Genomic DNA, 26173 nt, shown 5'->3' on the forward strand with positions numbered 1-26173 from the left:
TTGAAAAATTGGTTGAAATCGCAGATCCGTATTTTGTCACCAAAGAGACATTACTACTTAAGTCTGATTCATAATAGAATGACATTTTCATTATGATCCATTCTAAAACTACAAAATCAATACAGTCACAGGAGAAACACCCTCATTAAGACATTAAGCTCGTGCTACCTACCTATGATGTGTACTAATACACGAAGCAGGCACGTGAATAATAATAATACAACATTAGTAGAAATTGTATAAATGTCCAGCGTGGACAATATATGGACTCGTTTGCTATAATAAGCCCAACAAATCGCTGCCCAATGACGTCATACAGATAGGATGACGTTTGAATGACGGCAGTGCATTCACACCCCCACCCCCACCCCCACCCCACCGTGTATCGTTCGTAATAAAGAAAAATATAATAACAATAAAATAAAGAAAGGAGGCAAATAATAAGGCGTGGATGTCTTGAGCATGCCCATTAGGTGAGGCTGCGAGGCAGGCACTTTCACGCAGATGTGACACTACGTCGATCACAAACTGCACAACTTCCTGTGTGCAAAAGCAAAAGCTCTTGAAGACGGCCAGGAAAATACCCACAATGCGGAACATCCGAAGTCGTTCATTTAGTGTACAGAATCAGCCAAGAGCCATACTTCAAAATAATCATAGCATACGCACATATTCATTCATTGTTGATAAATGTCAGATGAAAGTGCGGCACTCTTATTTTGAAAGACGATGTTTGTCGTTTTCCTGCGCTGCGCGTTGTTGGCTGCTGCTAGCTTGTCATTGGTGGAAGTCATTGAAGGCTGATGCCCGTCACCTGCAGGAGTGCCGAGCGCCTCCTTTCAGACGGCTTAAAGTAACAGCCAAGTGGCTCAAACTTGTTTCTCCTCTTGATCGCGCTCCACGGAGGTCGGACCAATTTTCATCGCCTTCTCGGCCAGAAGCCGGCAAAAGACACAAAATGCCTAAAGCGGTAAGTGTTTTGGTTTGGATTTATATTTTCAGTATGCGCTAAAAATCATTTATTCCGTGCATATATGTAATGTAATACACATAATATAACTACTGTAGCTTCAAATATATATTTTATATATAATAGAGGATATACACGCCTACAATATCATATTTTGTGAATAGCCTTTGCAGTGAATGCAGCAGATTTAATGGACTGTAGATGTTATAGGACAGTATTAGCACAATCAATTCTTTCATGCCGCTATACAAAACTGAACCAAATTAAAATGAAACATTTTATGGATTATGATAACACTACAGCTACAATAAAACAGCATAGTACATGTAATTGTTGGTTAAAAAAAATAAATATTTTTGCAATACTTCATCATAAACTCAGCCTGTGTTTCAGTTTTAATGTCTGGTTAATAACCAGAGAGGTAATTTCCCTCAGTATTGAGTCATTATGTCAAAGTAACCAACTGACATGTTTCCAGTTAAAGGCTAGCCACTCAAAACCACTTGTCTGCAAAGCCATTGATGAGAGTGTCCCACTTGTCTTGAGATGATTGTGATGAATCATTTTACAATAAACAAGACGTGGGAGATCTGTTATTGTAAATTACAAAAATAAATGAATGAATAAATGATGGAATACATGCAGCACAGAGGAGCCTGTTCTCATGGGAATTTTAATAGGATTGGTAGAAAACCAATTTTTTTGGTTGCTTGAATATACCTGTCGTGTGTGTGTGTGTGTGTGTGTGTGTGTGTGTGTGTACATCCCTGAGCGAGGCTGTTTTTGTCTGCATTCAGCACTTACAAAGACAGTTAGACGTGTGACGCTGGATTTCAAATTTAGAATTCCCTACCAAACTCTCAGTGAAAGCTAAAAGGAAGCTAACAAAGTTCTCCTGTGTTTTCTAACAGATCAGGTTTTGCTCCTGACTCGCTTGCCCCACCCTGGCTTACTATTACACTCTGTACAGTCAAACATCAGTTTGGAAACTTCTTGCTGGCATTTAGAACATTTTTATTTTACGACATGTAAAATTGGCTATATATAGTTTTTTTCCCCCATTCGATAAAATCATTACATAGGAGCTACTTAGACATTTTGCTTGTTTAATACCACTAAGCAAAATGGGATATCTTGCATGAAGTCACCTCAATATTGCAGTCAAAAGTAGGTTACAAGAAGTGGCTGAGTTGTATGTGTCAACATACTGTGGTCATCATCACTACAAAGCTTGTTGTTCCTTTGTTTAGAATGGCCTGCAGGTTGTTGTGGTTGTTGCTGTGGAAGTGACATCATAACTGAGAGCCAGTTTTTTTTTTTCAGACGATACTGTCTCATTGTTTACTTTTGAAACAAAGTCATGACCCCCGATGCAAATTTGATTGACATGGTATAGTATAGTGAAAAGGGGGCCACATGATAAAGCGTCATGATTATGCCACAGTAATATATAATATAAATAATGCACTGATGGTGTAGAGCAATGTTTCCAGAACCAAATATTTTAAATTAAGAAAAATATCACGGCACACCACTAAACAAAAATGTCACAAAACGTACACGGAATATACTTAAATAATGAGGGATACACAGGTTAATTATACGTTCTGCAATAGAGCAGAAGAGCCTGCCTGTCACTATATGTTGCTAGCATAGATAAATGAACAAAGATACATTATTTTCTGGAAATATATATATAGATATATATATCTATATATATATATCCTATATTACAGTGCTTGGAACTCCCATTGCAAAAGACTCATTTAAATATTGAAGTGTATGCCTTAATATCTACATGATAACCTATTCATAGTTTAAATGCCAGCTCATGTCTTCTACTAGACCCAAAGCAGCTCTGAAAACCATGTAGGGTTAAGAACATAAAGTCATGGACTGACCCGAATGACTGCGAGTGATGATGAGGTTTATGGGGTTAGTACAAATGTGAAATTTGCCCTGAAAAAAGGTCGTGCGCTTGAAGGTCGATGTCCAGTTAGCTAGATTTTGAGTTGTTTCTTTGCCGTGCTGAATGGCCTCAGTTTATAGTGACTTCCCGTTGGGCGACGTGCTTGGAGATCACGTATCACTCATTCTGTGGTTTCCACCGTCTTGGCGGGCACACACGTTCACATGTTCCACTGGGCGCTGTGGTTGCGTTTTTCTAGGTGCTCCCATCAGTAAACGCTACAAATGCAAATACAGCAGTTAGAGAAAGCGTCTATGTATGAGCTGTTTCTCCCTCATTACAGCATGCTTCTTTCTTTAGTTTGTGAGCAGTTTTGGGACTTTGATTCCTTGAGAGTTGAGCAACAGACTGCAGCTCAAAGGGTTCTTTGTCTCGCTGTTGAGTAGAGGCTGTATTTCACCACCTTTTTGCCTTTTAGCTGTGACTCAAAACCGGGATATAAAGTTCTGCCTGACTGAATGTGTTCCAAGGCGTATGTGCTTTGAGGGCTCCATCACATGAGGCAAAAGTTTCCCATGCCACAAATCCAAACTCCCCTCTAATCATCCCTGGCAGCATCACACTAAAACCATGCACAGTTCAGACTGCTGCTGCCCCGCAGTCTCCCAGATGAAATGATGATGATGCGACGCTGTTATTGGATTTGGCCTCCTCGCGAGATGTAAACCAGTTAGTTGGTTGTCAACGGGCGGGTCACAGCTTTGGCCTAGATGTTTCGTTCCCCCGCTTCCGATGGACTAGAGATGAAGGATGGCACCAAAGCTTTTTGTTATCAGCTTGTCTCTGGCCGCTGCAAGTCGTGTCTAACGCCTTAGTATCCATTTCAATGAGCCGTAGTAATAAGCTTTGTCAACAACGTTTTTTTCATCCTCTTTCTCCGATACCCACAGCATTAGGCACTCGGGATGGGGATTTGATTACATTTCCTTCATCCACCCAGGGGAAAATCAACAATTAATAACCATTTGTAAATTTGAAATAAAATGGTACATTAACTTTCGAGTTGAATTCCCTGTGTGACCAAGCTTGTAACTCAGTTTACTCGTATATCAAATACATGTTCCAATTTGCAATGGATTGAAACACTGTAATCCGTTCCGGCCCCCAAAATAACACTCTTGTGTTTTTAATCAGAATCAGAATCATCTTTAAGTGAAATAGCACTTTATTGTATTAAAACATAATGTTACATAATGAAAGCAAATGAAAAGGGGTTTTATCAAGTATCATTACTGTACAAACTGTCGTACAGCAATCCGTCATTTATCGCTTGGTTTACATTCCAGAGCATCCCCGCAATAGACAAAATCTGCGAAGTAGCGCCCGAGTATTTCTTGTATTTTGTATATGTATTTTAAAGTTTCATGCATATACGGTATTACCCACAATCAATTATGCATGTGGGGTACAGGTATTAAGTTCGTCCACTTTGGGTCACCATCCACACATTCTACACTATAGTAACCGTGCCTGTGATGTGTGTGCCTTTAAAAGGCGTGCCTGGCCTGTTGAGTGATGTGGTAGTGAGCGAATGAGGACATACCAATATACTTTAGCTTTAGCCTTTGTGTGTGCAGAGTGAAGGCGTCAGATGCAAAATCTCGCAATATTGCGATTAATCTGTGATGTAAGTACAGTAATGCGGGTGGTGTGGTGCACGACTGTAATGGCGTGTTGGATGTGTCCCTTTAAGGGGCGTGACCCAGTTAAGTCACAGTTGGGTTGCCTTAGTTGGCTGGGTAAGCCTGCGAGTGAGTATCTGGGCGTACATTGTGTCCTTACAGTTGTTTTTTGCGGGTGCTCTCATTTTGTATTTGTATGTTTGAGCAGAATAATTACTTGTCATAGTGGAGGTCTGCAAGGATGAAGCTCAGCTTCTCACAGCTGACACTATGTTGACAGAACAAGCTGGAACTACCACAGTGTTGTAACGCAGTACATTCTCCTTCATTTGCTTCAAGACCTCCAGACACAATTAATCAACAACCAAATCCTCAATGTACAATTAATCAATAAATTAACTATTGATTATGTCCATTTGTAGTAGTATTATTTATAATAACCAGTTATCCTTTTTCTATACAGCTTATGATCATTAGGATCACGGATGAGCTGGAGCCTATCCCAGGGGACACTGGGTGAGAGGCGGGGTACACCCTGGACTGGTTGCCAGCCAGTCGCAAGGCTTACTTATTCTACACTATTTAAGATATTTTATTATTTGGAGTGGATTAAGTTACAATTAGCTGGATAACCCCTGCTTTTTTGTCAGTCTGATGCTTAAATCATTAACAACAAAACCAAACAATGTTGCTGTGGCTGTTCTTTCACTATTTTGTTGAACTTTATTTCAACCTCAAGGTAAGTACGTTGTTACACATCCCAACTTTGGTAGCAGCCGTTTCCTCTAGTAGTCAGTAGCGATGAGTTCCGTTTTATTACTGTGTAAACACCAAACCTCACTGCACACGCATTTACACATTATTTTCTGGCTTATCTCTGAGGAACACTCAATGTTTCAAATTGTTCTTGTGTGTGCCCCCCCCCCCCCCACCCCCCACCCACCCACAGGTCAACATTAACGTCAATGCCTTGGACTCAGAGTTGGAGTTTGCTGTCTTGCCAAGTGCTTACGGCAAAGTTGTGTTTGACCAGGTACGCTGCGCACCGCCTCTACTTAAAAGTATTAAATGCATATTTATATTTTCCAAATTTTGTCCAGAACATTACTGCATAATAAAATAGCATGCCATGAAGCAGCTTTTTCCCCTCTTTAAAAAAAAGTGTTTATTTCATCAAATTAATTTATACAGCGTCCTACTGGCCGCTAATGTTTATTCCTCCAAATATCCAGAACAGTCGGTGTTATGGCCGTAACAATTCAGCGTTCAGTGATTTCCGTAACAAAATACAGACATTCTGTAACATTTGACAGCTCTGGAATTGTTTTGGCTTCCAAGGTTCACTACAAGCAACTTACTAAAATCAAATATAGCTTTTGTTTAATGTAAAATAGATTTGTAGAAGAACTGTCACACCAATGGTCTATTAAGATTCCAGTGTTAAAGTTTAGATCCCGCAAACCCAACTGATGAACTCTTTTGGTGCCATGTGACAGCATTGGGGGAAGAAAGGCATCTTAGGCGTCTTAGGCGCTTCCTGTAAAACTTGTTTTTCAATAGCTAGTGTAGTCAAGCCAGCACGGTGGGCGACTGGTTAGCACATCTGCCTGACAGTTCTGGGGACTGGGGTTAAAATCCCGGCCCCGCCTGTGTGGAGTTTGCATGTTCGCCCCGTGCCTGCGTGGGTTTTCTCCGGGCACTCCGGTTTCCTCCCACATCCCAAAAACATGCGTGGTAGGTTGATTGGAGACTCAAAATTACCCGTAGGTGTGAATGTGAGTGCGAATGACCAGGTACGCTGCGCACCAATCACATGTGCCCTGTGATTGGCTGGCTACCAGTTCAGGGTGTACCCCGCCACCCGCCCGAAGATACCTGGGATAGGCTCCAGCACGCCCGCAACCGGAGTGAGGATAAGCGGAAAAGAAAATGGATGGATGGATGGATGGATAGCGTAGCGAATTTCTATATATGTTGTGCCAGGGGATTTGAGCAACATGAAGTGTTGCTCAAATCAAATCAAATATCATTGAAGAATAATGAGATCAAAACGAGCTACAGTTAATCTCAAAATGTCTTCAACGTAATGAGGAAATTGTTTGGTTAGTCTCGTACTCTTTACATATATTTTTAGAAGAGTAGCGATGGAATAGCAGTGAAAGCGGGTATATTTTTAGAAACTTTCTGGCAGAAGGGTGTGCCACAAATAATAGTTGCTGTGATAGTTCATTTATTTTTAGATCAATTTTGCCAAACTTGACAATTTACCAAGAAAAACTATAATCAAATTAAATACAATTTGCAAAGAAGTAGGCTCAGCAATGAAGAGCTGTCTGATTCGGGTCATACAATCTCCATTTGTTGCGAGGTAGATTTCCTAGAGCATAATTTTTGCCCCAATGCCAGGTTAAAAAAAAAAAAAAGGCTCTTTATACCCACTTTCATTAAATAAATAAAATGTAAGTTGATCTGATCATACTTTTAACGTGAAATGCATTTGGACCAGTCCAGTTGAAAAACACATTACACTGGAAACAGTAATGCAAATAACGTAATAATAATAAAAAAAAAAGTAGTAAGGTGCAATTTGCAGAATTTATTGTAGTCATTGAGTGGAAGACTGCAGCAGCGGAATGTTGGATATGAAATTAACAAAAAACGTTTCCCCCAAAATGTTTCTGACCAACACAGCATAAAAAGGACTGCTAGAAGTGACAGGAGCACCATAATACACACACTTGAAGATGAAACAGCACTATAAAACACAGTACATATTATTATTATTATTATTTATTTATTTTTCTGGATCTGGTAATGCACTGCCCCTCTGTTCATGTCTCAGTGATTTACACGAACTGCTTCATTGATTTTTGAGCAACTGTGGCAGCTTAGTGCTCCTGTAGATGCACCTTGACACGTACTGTATAAGCAGCTTGATGTAGTCTCACTGGCAAGCATTAAAAGTAGCTGAATTGACTCTGGCATGCAGCCTGCAGTTATGAGGAAATGCTGAGCAAAAGCAGCATTTTCTGAGCGTGTCGGTCGGGCCTTTGCGGTCGGAGCTGATAATGAACTTAGAATTTTTCATAGCGAAGACAAGAAGCACCCGCCACTCCCCTACACACCCCGCGGCTCATCTCAATTAGCGTTGAGGTGCAATGTAAAAAAAATAAAATAAAATCAATCACAGTCGCTGAGGTTAGATGAACCAGTTGGCCGCCACTCCTATATCATTAACCTGCCACGTAAAACTCATTTGCATTTTGACATAATGTATTTTGAGCTGAGAATATTCAACAGTATCTTTTAAGTGAGTTCAGCGTCAATTAACGCATTTGAAAGGGAAGAAAATCAATTTAGAGCAGGTGTTTACTTTGAAAGCTGAAAAAAGATCCATTCCACGAGTCAAAGCTGCATTTAAATTGGAAATGCTTGCTGGCTTATCTTCACCATATTGTGGACACAGTTTATACATTTAACATAAAATACTCGCTTTTGCCTCACAATGCAAGTATACTGTAGTGTGAAAAAACTTATTTTGGTTCCAATTGTTTTGCGGGCTAGTACTGTAGCTGCAGCCCCACACCGCAACCCAACTCCTCCGATCATTAAATCTTTGTCACACTTACGGTCTGCAGATAAGAAAACCCCCTCCCTTGGCTGGGTACATTATTATGCACAGAAGATGCAGTCTGCAATGCATTTTAAGCCCAGTGGCATTTCACTCTGTCAACACAGGACCACGAAAAACTCTCAGTCTTGTCGAACACCAGTCGAGAACAGTTATGGCATGCCAATTTTTGCCAATGTGACTGCTAGTCTGGTCAATTAATTTCATGTACCTGCCCGCTTCGTGGTTGGTACCCACACACACACTCAACTAAGCTGAACAGCAACACAGCATTTCCAGGTTTTAGGTGAGCGAGTCTCAGCCATACAAATACAGTCTATAGGTATCCTTATGTTGTGCTTTACAACATTACTTAACCATATTTACATTTTTTAATGGTGGGTGACAAATTATCTCGCAAACCCAATAAAAGGAACCGCAAAGCCGAAACAAGATGTGTCGCTGTAGCTGGGATTCCAGATAATGTTAATTACCTTATTTCACTGCACAATTTATTGTTGAATTATTATCTTAAAACTCGAGATGAAATATTGTTTTATACAGCTCCTGTATTGGATCTCATAGAATTGTGCAAGATACTTCATGTTGTTTCCATGGAGTGTATATTCCCTCATGGTAGCACCTAAACCAATAGAACATTGCATTAAGTTCCTATATTATGTAGAGACATTCATTAGGGGTCTCTGTGGTACTTTTCTACCATGAAAGGGCTTGTTGTGTTCACACATGACCCGCCTGTGTTGTGTTTCAGGTGGAATGAAGTGCTTTCATTTTACTGTTCATGACGTTATTAAATTCAATTTCACCCCCCGAGTTATAAATCTTTCAAAAAACACTCCCCTGGGTCAGTCTGCTCAGTATATTGTGCGGGGCCACAAAGTATGATTTTAATTTCAACCTTTGCTTGAAGATTATCTTTGGACACACAAGGCTGTTCTGGACTGGCAAGGCGTCGATACATACGTCACTCAAGACACGCGGTGACTCAGAGGGGGAGGTGGCTTTGATGCTTTGCCAAAAAAGGAAGCGAGCACAGAAAATGTCCAATTTCACAGCATCCTCCAACAACCAAAAACATGTAGTCCTACATGGTTCCCCTGTGAAGCCCATTAAAAAGAGTGTTGTGCTTTTGTTCAGGGGCCAGAGGAAAAACGGTAGCTCCTCTTGCAGCAGTGATGACAATTTCAGAGCTGGACTACTGTGTGTTTCTAATCTGTATTAAATCTTGATCTGATCTAAATCTGATCTGAATCTTATCACACTGGTGTTTGCTCTGAATGGTATTATGTGTTTCAGAATGGCTAGATTGTCTTTTGTCTTCAAGACTGCTTGCAATTAAAGTCAAAGCCAGTAAACATTGGACATTGTAATTTAGTTGTCTGCAGCTATGCGATTGCCCAAGTTTGAGTAATTCAACAATGGTCATTAGTCTGGTATGAGGATTTAATTACTATTTGCTTATCAGCGGGATTTTGCAAGAACTCCTTTCACCAAAAAACTAATTATTAGTATATGGGTCAAGAAAGAACCCATTAGATTTGGTACAGATCAAGGATTTTCTTTCCGCATCTGTTGAAAATGTAAAAAAGAGACTTTCCCCATTACTTTTCCTTGAATGTCTCTGTAAATAATATAAAAATCTTCATGAAAAAAAATAGGTATGGGTCTTGCTAAAGCTGTTGTCATATTCTCCTATTTTTATTCCTTTAAAATAAGAAGTTTCACACTCTGGATTCACCAACCTTTTTGAAACTGAGAACTTCTTGGGTACTGACTAATGAGAAGGGCTACGAGTTGGATACACACTTCTGAAATAACACATTTTCTTTAATTTCCTTTTAATATGTTTTTTTAAATAATAATATATAATATAATTTTAATAATTAATGATATTAATCTCTGCAAAGACATTAATCATTGTAATAATTTGTCACAATAATGATCACCAATGATTCTAGAAGGTAGGAAGCATACATTTTTATATGCAACACTTTATATAAATGTCTACAAATGTGTACATTTTTAAATGATCACTTTTACAACATTCCTAGGAAATCACAATGTCCCAGTTAGGGCTATAACTAAGAATTATTTTCATAATCGATTAATCTGTTGACTATTTTTTTATTTATTGATGAATCGGATTGAAAAAAACATTTTAAAATTCCCATCCCTTTATTAAAAAACAGGACATTATAATTGACAGTGAAGAAACTGCACAAATAAAAACTGATTCTGATTCAGTTACTTGTTTGGTCCGTAACATGTCAGAAAATAGGCAAAAATGTTGATCATTGTTTTTCAAAGTAAAAGCAGATGTTTTCAAGTGTCTTATTTTGATTAAACACAAAGATAATATTATGAGGATTTGGAGAATTTTAAATTCAGCAATGTTTCTAAACGATGTATGGATTATCAAAATAGTTGTCGTTTAATTAGAGAATTGATTAGTTGTCGATTCATCGATTAAATGTGGCACCGCTAATCCCGTTTTTTTTTTTTGAACAGCCCCCGCAGGCTACTCATGTGCCCACACGGTGCTGACGAACACTGTTTGTGGCCCCTGATTTTGATGTTTCAATTTGTCAAAATAATATTGTTTATACCATTGCTATTTTTAAAATGTTAATCCTAGTCTGAGTAATTCCTCTTTTCTATCCATAGGTGGTGAAAACAATTGGCTTACGTGAGCTGTGGTACTTTGGACTCCAGTATATAGATGGGAAAGACTATTTAACTTGGCTCAAACTGGACAAAAAGGTGAGATGGGTTTAAAACACAATGACGAGTTTGTACTGCATACACTTGGTATATTATGTACTACTTTATCCCTGAATCTCAGGTGTAACTGTTGAGATTTTGCATCACTGAGTCATATTCAATCAAACAATAGAATAATGCATTCTTTTATGGACACAGTTGGCTCGATGATGCAGTTTTTCTTTTTCAGTCAATCAGTAGCTACCATATTCCAATATGCATGCGGTTCATTGATATTCTCTAAGGGCAGATATCTCTAAAGCACCTTGTTGGTTTCTGTGTATGCTTGTTGCGTAAAGGGTATTATTGTACGTGTTCAGCGTGTGTGTAAACTCTTACTGAACCAGAACTACTTCCTGTTGAATAGTCAACACTGCTAAACTCCATACCACTGGGATTGCTGGAGTTGCTCATAATCCAGTCTAATCTGTAAATCAGATGAATGAAGTCGGGCACATGATAAAAGTAGTGTGTGCCAATGTAACTGAATTTTCTTTCTTTTTAGTCTAAATCAATTGTATACTTTAGCAGTGTCTTTCAGCACAATACAATGGAACCCTTAACAGACAAAATCCATTATGCCTACAGGGCCCTGGGTCAAATGTATTTGTTTATATTTAAGATAAATTTGTCTCATTGGAAGTAATGGTAATTGAATTGATACGTTCCAGACTCAAACTGTCACCGTCATAAAACCTTAAAATAAATTGTGTACATATCCTTTAATGTCTCATAGCGGGTAGACACGGTCACAAGCATGCAGAGGGAGTGGTTAGTTTCTTCATATGAAGAACAGATTTAATTGTTCATACCATTCTTATCTAATCCTTATAATTGACTCTCCCAAGACTCAAGTCAAGAGCCAAAGTAGCCTACAGTGAATCCCTGGATATTCACGGTTCGGCGTTCGCAGATGTTTTTGGGCAAAATCACCGTTTATGTGCGCTGATAAAAGCTATGTTGAATTTAAAAAAATTGCCTTGGCACTATCTGGTGGCATCTTATTTGTCTTATAGAGAAAAATAGAGTGGTAACGTCAAGGTACCATTGTACTTAAATTCCGCCTACAAATAAACAGAAATACAGAGTAGACCAGAGGGGGCACTTCTGCATACGTGGTTACCAACGAGCAAGTAAAAGTCTGCCATGAGGGTCCCTGATGGTGTAGTGGCACACTCGCCTGACTTTGCTGTGGGCAGCGTAGGTTCAGTTCCCACTCAGTGACGGTGTGAATGTGAGTGCGAACGGTTGTCCGTGTCTATATGTGCCCTGCGACTGACTGGCGACGAGTTCAGGGTGTAGTCTACCTTTCGTTCGCCTGAAGCCAGCTGGGATTGGCTCCAGCACCCTGTGACCCTAACCAGGATAAGCGGTGTTGAAAATGGATGCAGCTTGACGACGTGATCCCAAACCCTGTTGCACACAGATAAACCATATTCAATTTCTTTCATTCCTTTGAACAATAATTTTGTGGAATTGACTTGCACATTGGTGGTATCTGCATTTCAAATTTTGCATGTAAAACATAGTTGCAACCGTTCTAGAGCTATTTACTGACATGACTCATGACTCAGAAGGTAAAGAACTAACCTGGATGCACAAAAAGTTGAAGAAAAGACGAGTTATGACATCTGCATGTTCCGTTTGAACGATGGATACAGCGATACATGGAAATATTTCATGTGCTGGTGTGTCGGGGACCCGGGTGATGAGTCTCCAAAAATTTTTGCTCGAAATCAACGAGTTGCTCGTTGATTTCTACCGTGAATATTTACTGATCAAGTATGAAACTTGTGTATATCTATTCATTTATTGCAGCAACAAAACAGATAATTGGATGACCACTCTGAAAACTATGAGTTGAATTTTAAGTTTGTTTGTAATTCCTCTTTAGGTGTTACAACAGGATGTGAAGAAGGAAAACCCGCTGCACTTTAAGTTTCGGGCCAAGTATTTTCCAGAGGAAGTGAATGAGGAGCTGATCCAGGAGATCACGCAGAAGCTCTTCTTCATGCAGGTGAAAGAGAGCATCCTGAGCGACCAGGTTTACTGTCCGCCCGAAACCGCAGTGCTGCTGGCGTCCTACTCTGTTCAAGCCAAATATGGCGATTACGACAAAGAAACCCACCGACCGGGATACCTCCTCTCTGATCGCCTGCTGCCCCGCAGGTGAGGAATGAAAAAAAAAAATGTAAAAAGTTCATTTTTGGTAATGCCATGAAACAATTCACTTTGGCAGGTGATATGATTGTTATTTGGATACAGTAGGCCTGCTCGAAGTTGCAGTCTGGTTGAACCTGCCTCAAAAGAAATCATGATGTCATTCCTGGCAACCAAATAAAGAAGAGAAAGAAGGTCATGCATGAATCATGGTTTCTGTTCTGTTAGGTCAGTTTCTAAGTAGCACCTTTGCCGCTTTGGTAAGAAGCCATTATCGTAGGTTAATGGTGGTGGTTAGCCTGACGCCTTGTAATGCAGTAAGGAGTTGGAACTGGATCCTCCCCAGTGGACATGAATTGTCCTGTCTTTCACTGTTGTTACATTTCAACATACGCTGGAAGGTTAATTATTGTTGATGACACTGATACTTAAATGACAATTTGAAAAATACGATCTGAGTGCAAACGATTTGTGCGTCAGTTTTAGACTTGCTGCTAAATGATTGTCTACCTCAGAAAAGCACTCATCTTGGCCATGATCAACATTTATTTGAAATTCTGATATTAATTAGATAACATATATTGTGAATATGGTGAAAATTCACCCAGTAATGGACAAAAGTGAGTGGGAAAGTCAAAGTCAGCTGGGATAGGCTCCAGCTTACATGTGACCCAGAACAGTATGTGTGGGAGAGAATGGCTTACGAGAAGGTTTCCTTTGGCTTCAATTTAAACAAGAAAGACAACGTTAAGAAGCCGTGTAGCAATATTAATGAAAAGTGTTCACTATTCCTCCTCCTTTACAGACAATTTTGAGGAATTGCAACCTTTTGTGCCGTTCTAATGGATTACAGTAACTCCTATAATTAAGGCATCATGGAGAACATCTAATCAAACTCTGCATTTAGAACATCATGTATGAAACATGAAACGTTATGTATAAAACGTGAATAATTTTGAATTTTTTTACACTTTATATTGGATCATGCAAGGTTATGGTCACCGTCTATTTTTGTCGTCGGGAAGTGTATCTCTAACTTTTGTTTTCTTGTTGCCATCTTTTTTTTATATATAGAGTCTTGGAGCAGCACAAGTTATCACAAGAGCAGTGGGAGGAGAGGATTCAGGTGTGGCATGAGGAGCACCGCGGGATGCTGAAGTGAGTCCTCGTGCGCTTTGTACGTGAAAAACTATACGCGCTGCCACGCGCGCTTAACTTGAGGGGGTTCTCACAGGGAGGACGCCATGATGGAGTACCTGAAGATCGCCCAGGATCTGGAAATGTATGGCGTCAATTACTTTGACATCAAGAACAAGAAGGGAACGATGCTTTGGCTTGGAGTGGATGCTTTGGGACTTAACATTTATGAGAAGAATGACAAGTAAGCTGAAGTGGCTGGGCTGAGTCTACGCTTCTACTTTCAAAGCAGACACAACATCGATGCTTGTCATCTTTTAGGGACAGGCACTGTACCAGTATACTGTATATTATGAGTGTGGTGGTGTGACTGTAAGTTTGGTCAATTAAGTTTTCACCGTAATCGCTTCCTCGCTATGGAGTGTGTCTGCTGACCTCACGTTTGTTTATAGAAGGAGGGACACTTCAATGTCCGCTTTCAATTAGTTATTTCTCTTTTATAGTATAATTGATGCATATAATTTAACGTTGTTAAAATCCCTTCACTTTAATGCATTTTGATTTAATCTACATGGCAGCACTAAACAACATAGTGACGAACCAGCCTTTAAGGGACACTAAGTTTGTTTTATGTGCACCTTGCGATCAATCAAGAGAAGCCTCTCCTCTGCGGTGACCTTTTTTGTAACCATGGTTACGGCAACTGGTTTTTCAAGCTGTGCAGCACTTAAGAATGTGAGGCTAACCTACAGCAGCGTCTCTGCAATGAGGGCGGCTGGCCCACAAAGCAGAGCCAAGGCATCGTGTTCGGTTGTCTGTTTAACCCTTCACCAATCTGCTTTCGTTCTCAAACACGTTTCATCGAATGCTGGTTTTACCGTACAAGTAACGTACAAGTAAATTTGACATAAATCACTTTGACTCCCACTTGTTTCTCATGATGCTGTATGGCTAATGTGACACTAAAGCTATTGTTATAGTAATTACGCTACAGTTTTGTGACTTACTTCTGGGCTCAAGAGACCAACTTATTAACACATTCACTGCCATTGACGGCTTTAGAAGTCAAATCTCCATGCTCACTGGGAAGGCTGTCAGTGAATGAGTTAATTAATTCTATAGACGTTCATGCTTGTTTCTTTCATTGATCGCGTTTTGCAAACAATACAATGCAAAGATCCGCCACGGCGCTCTGAAATAACATCCACATTGTTGTCTCAATTCCACAAGCATGTGTCAGCGACAGTAACTGAGTGAAATTCCAGTTTCGGCAGTGTACTTTCAAACGGGAGTTTCACCATGAGGTGCACGGCGGTCTTATTGCAACACAGTGATTGTTGTGTCCGTATTGTATCCTGTCAAGTGAGACAGGCACAAGAAAACATTAGTGAGCCACACCTTAAAATATTCTCTCATACTTGGGACATTATGTCACTGATGGTGTAGTGGTACACTCGCCTGACTTTGGTGCGGGCAGCATGGGTTCAGTTCCCACTCAGTGAATGTGAGTGCGAATGGTTGTCCGTGTCTATATGTGCCCTGCGACTGACTGACGACCAGTTCAGGGTGTAGTCCGCCTTTCGCCTGAAGTCAGTTGGGATAGGCTCCAGTGCCTCGTGACCCTAACCAGGATAAGCGGTGTTGAAAATGGAAAAATGGATACTTTGGACATTGGATTCACAAATATTTATTAATAGTTTAACAGGAGATATTTACTGGCATAAATAGACTGATGTGTATAGTTATCAAATTTGCCTGACAGTTACTAGACAGGAGCATGCTGTCTTAATGTTTATATGTGTATGTGCTTTGCTCCATCAGACTTACCCCAAAAATCGGCTTCCCCTGGAGTGAAATTAAAAACATTTCCTTCAATGACAAGAAGTTCACCATCAAGCCCATCGACAAAAGATCACCAGTGAGTAATTCTTCTGGTCTTTGAACGACTTTGACGACTTTTACACCTGTCCATAGTCCAACATGCTTAGCTCGAAATTGTGCAAAAGGTTGAATCCCTGTGTTATCCATAAACCACTAATTTGTGGGTTGCTGCACATGTGCAAAACCCCTGCAGCAAAAAAATATAATAAGTCAAATAGTCAAAGTCAAATAAGTCATGCCAACAAATTCTTGCAAGAATATACTGTGTGGTGATTATTTGTTTACAATTGATTTATTTATTAACAATCTTTCAGGACTTTGTGTTCTATTCCCCGAGACTGCGCTTAAACAAGCGTATCCTCCAGCTCTGCATGGGCAACCACGAGCTCTACATGAACCGACGCAAGCCGGACTCCATCGAGGTGCAGCAGATGAAGACGCAGGCGAGAGAGGACAAGCTACATCGACACCAGGAGAAGTATGCTGACGCCTGGGAAAGAGCATTTATTGTTATTGTAATTGCGTTATAGTTTCCATAACGTTGCACTGACCAGCCATAGCAAATTGGATGAGTGAGAACATTCAGCCATCCATGCAAGCAACAAAAGCAAGCTACAAACAAACTAGCTAAAAAGAAGCATTCACACTTACAACTATGGGCAATTTAGAGTCATCAATTAACCTTAAATGCATGTTTTTGGAATGTGGGAGGAATTCAGAGTACCCGGTGAAAACCCTGAAAAGAGTAGAGCCCAACGTTGGGGCTTAGGACATATATGTCAAACTCAGGCCCGGGGGCCAAATTTGGCCTCACGATGTCATTATATTTGGCCCACAAGATCATATTAAACGTGTATTAGAGCTGGCCCGCCAGTATATAGCACATGCCCCACTAATATTACAAATCCCAGAATGCTTTGCTAGTGTGTTGGCCCATCAGTCTAGACCGGCGAGCGCCCCTTCCCTTTCTGTTGCAGTTGTTAGCAACTATGCTACCAGTCTCCTCGAGCAAATTTACACTTCCCCATCCCAAAAATGGCCAAACGAAAGATGGAAAACAGTTAACTTCCAAGACAGGTGGGAGGCAGATTGTCTGTTCACTAAAGTAAAAGAAAGACTTGTTTGTCGTGTGCGGAGCAACGTGGCTGTAACAAAGAAATATAACATAATTGAATTCATGTTTTTTTTTTTTTTTTTTAAATGCCCTTTATCAACTCCTAGGCAGGGACTGTTAATAGTTTGAAGTTTGGATTTTTATTGGAGGACATTCTTATTTCTTTGGGTTGTTTTGTTGTTGACCTTTGAAAAAAGGTTTACATAAAAAAGAAAGGTAGTTGGAGACAGATAAAAAGAAGATGAAGAGACAGAAGAATTCATGTTATCTGTTTAAATACAAAAGAACAAAAAAAATACCACTGTTGTCTTTTATCACAAATTTGATTTTGCGTGTTTATAATATTAAAGTTTGTTTATTCCAGATTCAGTGTTTAAGCAAAATGTAAGTTTGTTGTCACATGATAAACTTTAATGCTACATTTCTGCAGAGAAGGGAAACATGCTCATCGCAGTGATTTTTCATTAAATATTGAGTTTGGCCTGCGACGTCCCGATTTTTAATTTTGGCCCACCGTGAATTTGAGTTTGACACCCCTGGCTTAGGAGTTATGCTCCTCAGTTTAATTGTTAATTCTGGAGTTTATGTTGTTGATTAACGTATTTAGTGAGTCCAGCCCTTAAATGTTTTTATTTGTTCAAGAAATGAGTTCAATCCAAAATATTCAGAATATGTATCTTATTATTATTAATCTAATAATTGCATGCCTCTAATAAGTCTCCATTCTCACTCCAGTCTGAGCTCAGAAGACTAAAATCTTAATTGGCAGAGATTTGTGTATGCATTATGTCAACAACTCTCAAGACTTCTCTCCATGCAGCAGATTAAAGCCATTAGCCCACTAAGACCAAAGCGGATTTTACTGATCCCATTGTTAGTGTCCAACTCAACACAGTTGAACATGTACAAAAGAGAAGCTGCTATACATTGCTCAATAAACACAGTATTCCGTTTCAAGCCAGGGACATCTTCCTACCCGAATGGAAAGTCAAGTGAATGGATGCGGAGGCCGGTCTCGGCTGCAGCTGTCAGTCCGCTGGCTCTCCCTCTACAGCTGTTTAAACACAGCAGACAGCACAGTCAATAGCTGCAAGAAAGTTCATGCACCATAACTGACTGCATAGTAGAAAGGTGGCTTGTAATGAGCCCCTTAATACCTCAAATCCATATATGATGAAACAGCAGGTATTGGAATGTGGCTGTAGCAAATTGGAGGGCAAACACTGTTGGAAATGTAATGGAAAAAAACAACTATGTAAAGTAATCTTGCAGCATGATGCGGTATGACACCATTACACTAAAACCACAAAAATAATCATAGTTAGTCAATCAAAACTAAGAATATCATACTTTTCAAAGGTAGCTCTTGTTTTGAATCTCACATTTCAATCCAATACACACCAGTGACTGAATTCTTAAAGGGGAACTAATCCCAAGATGTCAAAACTATATATATTTATATTATATATTTATATTATATAATATATGATATTTTAAATGTGCACATCTTCTTTAACAGCTGCTATCTACTTAAATCTACAAAGTATTTACAACCCCCATTACAATGAACTTGGGACATTGTGTTAAACAAATAAAAACAGAATACAATGATTTGCAAGTCATGGTCAACCTACCAACCATTTAATTGAATACACTACAAAGACAAGATATTTAATGTTCAAACTGATAAACTTTATTGTTTTTAACAAATAATCATTAACTTAGAATTTTATGGCTGCAACACGTTCCAAAAAAGCTGGGACAGGGTCATGTTTACCACTGGGTTACATCACCTTTTCTTTTAACAACATTCAATAAACGTTTGGGAACTGAGGACACTAATTGTTGAAGCTTTGTAGGTGGAATTCTTTCCCATTCTTGCTTGATGTACAGCTTCAGCTGTTCAACAGTCCGGGGTCTCCGTTGTCGTATTTTACGCTTCATAATGCGGCACACATTTTCAATGGGAGACAGGTCTGGACTGCAGGCAGGCCAGTCTAGTACCCGCACTCTTTTACTACATAGCCACGCTGTTGTAACACGTGCAGAATGTGGTTTGGCATTGTCTTGCTGAAATAAGCAGTGGCGTCCATGAAAAAGACATTGCTTGGATGGCAGCATATGTTTCTCCAAAACCTGTATGTACCTTTCAGCATTAATGTTGCCTTCACGGATGTGAAAGTTACCCATGGCATTGGCACTAACACAGCCCCATACCATCACAGATGCTGGCTTTTGAACTTTGCGTCCGTAACAGTCCGGATGGTTCTTTTCCTCTTTGGCCCGGAGGACACGACGTCCACAATTTCCAAAAACAATTTGAAATGTGGACTCTTCGGACCACACTTTTCCACTTTGCATCAGTCCATCCTAGATGAGCTCAGCCCCAGAGAAGCCGGCAGCGTTTCTGGGTGTTGTTGATAAATGGCTTTTGCTTTGCATAGTAGAGTTTCAAGTTGGACTTACAGATGTAGCGCCGAACTGTATTTACTGACATTGGTTTTCAGAAGTGTTCCTGAGCCCATGTCGTGATATCCTTTACACATTGATATCAGTTTTGTATGCAGCGCCGCCTGAAGGATCGAAGGTCACGGGGATTCAATGTTGGTTTTCGGCCTCGCCGCTTACATGCAGTGATTTCTCCAGATTCTCTGAACATTTTGATGATATTATTGACCGTAGATGATGACATCCCTAAATTCCTTGCAATTGTACGTTGAGGAACAATGTCCTTAAACTGTTCGACTATTTACTCACGCACTTGTTCACAAAGAGGAGAACCTCGCCCCATCTTTGCTTGTGAATGACTGAGTAATTCAGTGAAGTTCCTCTTATACCCAATCATGGCACCTGCCTGTTCCCAATTAGGCTGTTCACCTGTGGGCTGTTCCAAACAGGTGTTTGATGAGCTTTCCTCAACTTTCTCAGTCTTTTTTGCCACCTGCTTTTTCTGAACGTGTTACAGCCATTAAATTCTAAAAAAAAATATTATTTGCTAAAAACAATCAAGTTTATCAGATTGAACATTAAATATCTTGTCTTTGTAGTGTAATCAATTAAATATAGGTTGAACATGATTTGCAAATCATTGTATTCTGTTTTTATTTGTTTAACACAACGTCCCAACTTCATTGGAATTGGGGTTGTATTCTAAATAATATGTTTAAAACGTCACTTCGGCTTGCTTATGGGGGCTGCCATTTTTCGTTCTTTTCACTCTTGCGAGAGTGCAAATTCGCGAGAATGTGACGTGTTTTCGCCAAATCTGACTTGTGCTACATATCATTGTTGTATGTGTTCTCTCCAAGTACCCTGACTTCCACCCACATTCCCAAAAACAAGCATGTCAGGTTGGTTGAAGACTAAATTGCCCCTAGGTGTGAATGTGAGTTTGAATGCTTGTTGTACGTGCCCTACAATTGGGTGACCACCAGTCCAGGGTGTACCATGGCTGTTGTTCAAAGTCAACCTGCTCACCTCCAAACCTAATGAGGACAAGCACGACAGAAAATAAATGGGTGGATTTCTGTGCTTACAGATATATTATATGGTGATTTTTTGGAAAAGGTCTGCCCTCTGATATGAACAATGATTGAGCTCTCTGCGTTGTGCACAATGTCTGCCTTTGCACGGGCTCACCCGCTGTTGTCGCGCACGTTGACTGTTGTTTGTCTGGCCCGTCGTGCATCTTTGTTGGTTAACGGTTAATGTCAATGTTATCTGCAGGGCCCAGTTGGAGAAAGAGAAGAAGAAGAGGGAGGCCATCGAGAAGGAGAAGGAGCTGATGGAGCGCGATAAGAATGAGATTATGATGAGGCTCTACCAGTTTCAGGAGAAGACCAAGAAGGCAGAGAAAGGTATGGAAAAAGCTAAATTAAAAAAGGAAATCATTCATGTGAGCAATACTGTAAATGGTGGCTGCATCTGTTTTTTGCCTGTTATGAACCTTTTATTCACCATATGGTATGATGTAACGTATTATGTAGATATGTAACTATCTGAAATTATACAGTTTGTTGTACTGTATTTGTACTTGCTATTATTTAGCTTTTTCTTTCTCTGGTGCCTGCACCCAGGTTGGCATTGCAAATGAGAATCTGTTCTTAATTGCCTTACCTGTATAAATAATGGATAAATGAAAAGAGAGAAAAATGTTTTGCACATCCCTTACTTAACTAAATATTAATGGGGGTTGTCTCCTTATAATGGCCTGCGACCAATCATCAAATAATTTCAATCATTTCTGCAGCACAAGATGCAGCTTATGTCGCTGTTGACGACAATTCCTATTTCTTCTGGCTGAATATTTTAGATCTGGAGGAGCAGACGCAGAGAGCCATGATGCTGGAGCAGGAGCGTGTCAGAGCAGAGGAGGAAGCTGCTCGCCTGGAGGTGGACCGTCAGGCTGCCCTGCTGGCTAAAGAAGCGCTGGCTCGCCAGTCAGAGAGCCAGAAGCTTAATCAGGAACAGCTGGTCAGTTATGTAGTATAGCTTTTATTTATTTAAATTATTTCTACGAAAACAACGCAAGCTTTCCAGTAGATGAGCTACGTTAGGATAGATGCAGTGGTGTTGCTAGCTTGAATGGTGCCCTGTGTGAGACAATTAGCCCCCCCCCCCCCCCGCCCCCCTCCATTTTCACACACTATTTTCTTCTATTTCCTTAAAACACATTAAATTTGAATAAAAGAAAGAATACAGCAACAGCAAAGAATATTCAGAATTAGGGAAGCATAATCCTAAAACACATCTTGCATTGCACAAATCGGGAAAAGAAAATTAAGGGAATATTATTGCAATAGTAAGATAGCTGTAGAGCGCAGCAAAGCGGCCGAAGGCAGAAAGCTCTTAGCCACTAGCTGCTAACGCCGGGGACTGATGACTGATGAGAACAGCCACTGGATAGCTATGCTAATTATCTCACATAATTTGTGTCTGGGAGTAAATTGTAAATTAATGTATGACGTGAGCTAGAATGGCTTTGGTTGTCCCTCATATAGATTAGCTGATTATTGGTCAGACTGCAGTGTCACCCTTATTAAACATTAGTTCGTCGTGTTTTGTGTCAGGCTGCAGAGCTGAAAGAGCACACAACCAGGATCAGTCTACTGGAGGAGGCAAGGAAACGTAAAGAGAATGAAGCAGACACATGGGAGCTCAGGGTGAGAACTCGGACTTTAGGGAGTGACAGGAGTTCTGTCACACCCAGAAGCAAATGGCTATACTCATCGTTGTGCTCCTCACCAGGCCAAGGAGGCCCAGGATGATCTGATCAAGACCAAGCAGGAGCTGAACATGGTGATGATGACGCCTCCACCTGCGCTGCCGATACATATGCCGATGTATATGCCGATGCAGATGCCGATGCAGATGCCGATGCCGATGCAGACGCCGATGCAGACGCCGATGCAGGCGCCGATGCAGACGCCGATGCAGACGCCGATGCAGACGCCGCTGCCACCGCCTCCGCCTCCCGTCATGTACGACAATTTCGACGACAACAGCGACAGTGAGGAGAACAACAGCATGCACAGCGCTGACCTCCCGATGGACGACATCCACGATCCCCGCAGGGAGGAGGATCGCATGACTGAGGCCGAGAAGAACGAACGTGTGCAGAAACAGCTTAAGGTACCCACAGGAAATGTCCTCATATAGCAGAGGCGGGCAAACATTTGTGCTCCCGGGCTACATTTAATTCTTAAAATGTGTACTTAGTTTATTTTGATTGTAAAAAGATGATTTATTATAATTTTTTTACTTTTAATTTTATTATAATTAAATAATTCAATCAATTAACAATTTATTTCAATGTACGGTATATGGAAGTATTTTGTTATACTAGTATTTTATTATTTACAATAAATCAATTAGCCAATTAATTAGGCTTAAGCACATTTTAACACAGTGATTTTAGGAAAAACATAATCCAGTAAATATGACCTAAATCTTGATAATGACAATGCTCAATAATCTGGATTCAAATGTCTGTCAACAGGAAATAGGATGGACGTCGAAATTGAACCGGAAGTCAGTCATTTTGGTCGTTATGGAGCGAATTCCAGGGCTTGCAATTATTGTCTTCTAATGTTTTCTAATGTGGAGAAAATGGGGTGCGAGGGCTAACAGCTTTGAACCTTTGATTGTAGATACATTCTAGGAAACAATAAGGAAAGTGTGTTTTATTCAAGAATAAAAGTTGTATGTACTATGAAAACTTTATAGTAGAACAAACAGCCTGACGCCCAAATAAACCATTTCACATTAAACATACTTGCCACAAACGAAAATAGCTCACTCATTCTTGTTGAGAAATAAGCATCTTAACACGATCATAGTCCGGCTCCCTCTGACTATTCTGAATTCCTGTTTCCATGCCAATGTTTTATTGGACAGAATAATGCACTTCATTAACAGAACTGTTAGCTATTAATCAATCGATCAACTCGATATTGTGCCTTTCTCTAACTGGAAGATTCAAAAAACGTTTTGAACGGATTGAATTGAGCCAGCGCTCCATCTAGTGGACAAATGGTGCAAGGACATCATTCAGAGTGACTCCAACACTGAGCAGCATTTACAGTTTCAAGAGAAAGTAGGAATATATCGGCATTTAATCGCCGGCCAATTATTATTTTTTATTGAAAAGGGCAAATGTCGGCCAATGAAATCGGCTGACCGATTAATCGAGACATTTGATATGATAATATCCGTAGAGAATCTCACGCCTCATTCCCACGCCATCTGTCCTCTGCAGGCGCTGACCGCTGAGCTGGCCCACGCACGCGATGACTCCAAAAACACCCAGAACGACATCCTCCACTCAGAGAACGTGCGGGCCGGCCGAGACAAATACAAAACCCTGCGGCAGATCCGACAAGGCAACACCAAGCAGAGAATTGACGAGTTTGAGGCCTTATAAGGAAGGTGGCTCTGCCACTGGAAGAACCCTTTCTGAATGGTCACTCGGCATTTACGCTCAAACTTAGCCACAGTGGATCGTCATAAGCGCGTCAGAAACGTAGCCCCGATCTAATTTCTGATCACATTTGTGCCATCGGTCATATTCTCATCAGTGCAAGAGCCCTTTTCAAATGTCGTTATTGGCGTGGAAAGAAAATGACTCACAGTGACCACTCAGAAAGTGCTGACATTGTTTGTGTTTATGTGTGTGGTCCTCTATACACTAGATGGCGCTAAGCTACTTTAAATTCATACCTAGTTTAATATTTATAAAGTATATTGGACATTAAAAAGGGTGTTTCATCTAGGTTTGTATATTTTTGCTAACGAACATTAAACATTTATATTCAGATTAAAAATCATGTCAATGTCTTACGGTCCCTGCTTTTAGTTTCAGATCAGTAAAGAGATTTTATTGTAAATTATTGTTTTTTTAAAATGTGATATATATAGCGGCATGCCATTAAGTCAATTGTTGTGTCTGTTTCTATCGTTAACTTTGCCATTCAGATGAAATGAGTGATATCTTTGTCTACAGATCAACGTTGACACTTTGTGTATATTCAAGTGTCATGTGACACACTTAAGATTTGCTTGTGTGTGCCTTTCTGAGCGGATCCCCATGCAGGCTGAAGCGACAAGACATGTTTTAGCTCGAAAACCCCCCCCCCCCCAAAAAACATAATAACGCATAATGCTGTTTTTGTTTATGTGCGACCTCTTTGAGGTTGAGGTGAATGTTGTGAAGTATTTTAATTCAGCAGTTAGGTCACTTCAGTTTCACATTGACAGTCACCAACAACAACTTTAACGGAAACATCTTTGTATTTGAACAGACATATTGCCAATAAAAACTAATATGATAAGCACAGTGGTGTGCGCTTACTTTGTCATGAAACTGGTGCCCAGTCCTTATCCTTCTTTTGTTTTGTTCACACTCAATGGAAACCCAAATCATTCAAGGCTACATATTTGTTTCTAAAGACAACACACGTTCAAAGATAATAGCTGAAAACGTGCAACGAATGAGAACTCTGTAGTACTCAATTGTGGAGATACAGCGTTAAACTATTTTTCACCTTTGTGTGTGTTTTCCTGAACGCTTGGGGAGGACGTGGCTAAAACTGTGCAACATGATGCACTTAGAAATCCGGCATGAGTCGCCTCCTGCCCCACTATATAAAAACTCGAGCGCCTTTTTTGCTTTAGAGGTTATCCAGCGCAATGGCAACATGCAGTTAGCTGTCTAGCTTGCGAGCTATGCCTACACCCTGAAAATACATCTTCCCTTTGGATAGTAAGCGGGCGTAGCTGATTTAGAGCGTCTCATTGTAGGCTGTGAGTGTGTGCATGTCACACAGAGAATGATGAAAGAGCCAGGGGTAAAATATTTTTTTTAAAAGTCACAATTGCGGTTCCTTTCGGATAATCCGCTGTTGTGGCCGCTTTAGAGCGCCTCGTTGTAGGCTGTGAGTGCATGCTGTATGCAGACTTTTAAAACTGATTCATTCATCCATCTTGCATTAATCACTAGGATCGCGGGCGTGCTAGAGCCTTTCCCAGATATCTTTGGGCGAGAGGCGGGGTACACCCTGAACTGGTCGCCAGCCAATCGCAGGGCACATATGAACAAACAACCATTCGCACCCACATTCACACCTCGGGGCAGTTTAGAGTCCACAATTAACCTACCCTGCATGTTTGTTTGGCATGTGGGAGGAAACCGGAGTAACCGGAGAAAACCCACGCAAGCACGGGGAGAACATGTAAGCTACACACAGGCGGGGCCGGGATTTGAACCCCGGTCCTCAGAACTGTGAGGCAGTCATGCTACCGAGTCGTCCAGGTTATTCGTCGTCCAGGTTATTTTCGGCTATGAGCATTTGTCACTCAAGTTGCTATGTCCTTGAGAACAGAATTGTGATTGCATGACATCACCACTCACAAGAATATGTGTGTTCTTTGT

The 26173-nt window shown here is 40.4% G+C and overlaps 1 protein-coding gene across 1 annotated transcript; it reads left to right on the forward strand.

Annotated features, from left to right (window-relative positions):
• Positions 1–795: 795 nt before the first annotated feature.
• On the forward strand, positions 796–25078 carry ezrb (ezrin b). The gene is made up of 13 exons (XM_061704632.1): positions 796–970; positions 5511–5594; positions 10857–10952; positions 12847–13121; positions 14187–14270; positions 14347–14493; positions 16071–16167; positions 16445–16608; positions 20971–21101; positions 21557–21717; positions 22314–22406; positions 22492–22875; positions 24002–25078. The coding sequence occupies exons 1-13, from the start codon at positions 959–961 to the stop codon at positions 24164–24166; spliced, it is 1893 nt and encodes a 630-aa protein (XP_061560616.1). The 5' UTR covers positions 796–958; the 3' UTR covers positions 24167–25078.
• The last annotated feature ends 1095 nt before the right edge of the window (positions 25079–26173 follow it).

This window comes from Phycodurus eques, chromosome 18 (genome assembly GCF_024500275.1).
Source record: "Phycodurus eques isolate BA_2022a chromosome 18, UOR_Pequ_1.1, whole genome shotgun sequence".
Taxonomy (NCBI): Eukaryota; Metazoa; Chordata; class Actinopteri; order Syngnathiformes; family Syngnathidae; genus Phycodurus; species Phycodurus eques.

Coding starts and splice junctions, on each gene's coding strand:
- ezrb (XM_061704632.1), top strand. Junction 14,494..16,070: donor ATTTATGAGAAGAATGACAA/GTAAGCTGAAGT, acceptor TTGCTCCATCAG/ACTTACCCCAAAAATCGGCT. Junction 21,718..22,313: donor AGCTTAATCAGGAACAGCTG/GTCAGTTATGTA, acceptor GTTTTGTGTCAG/GCTGCAGAGCTGAAAGAGCA.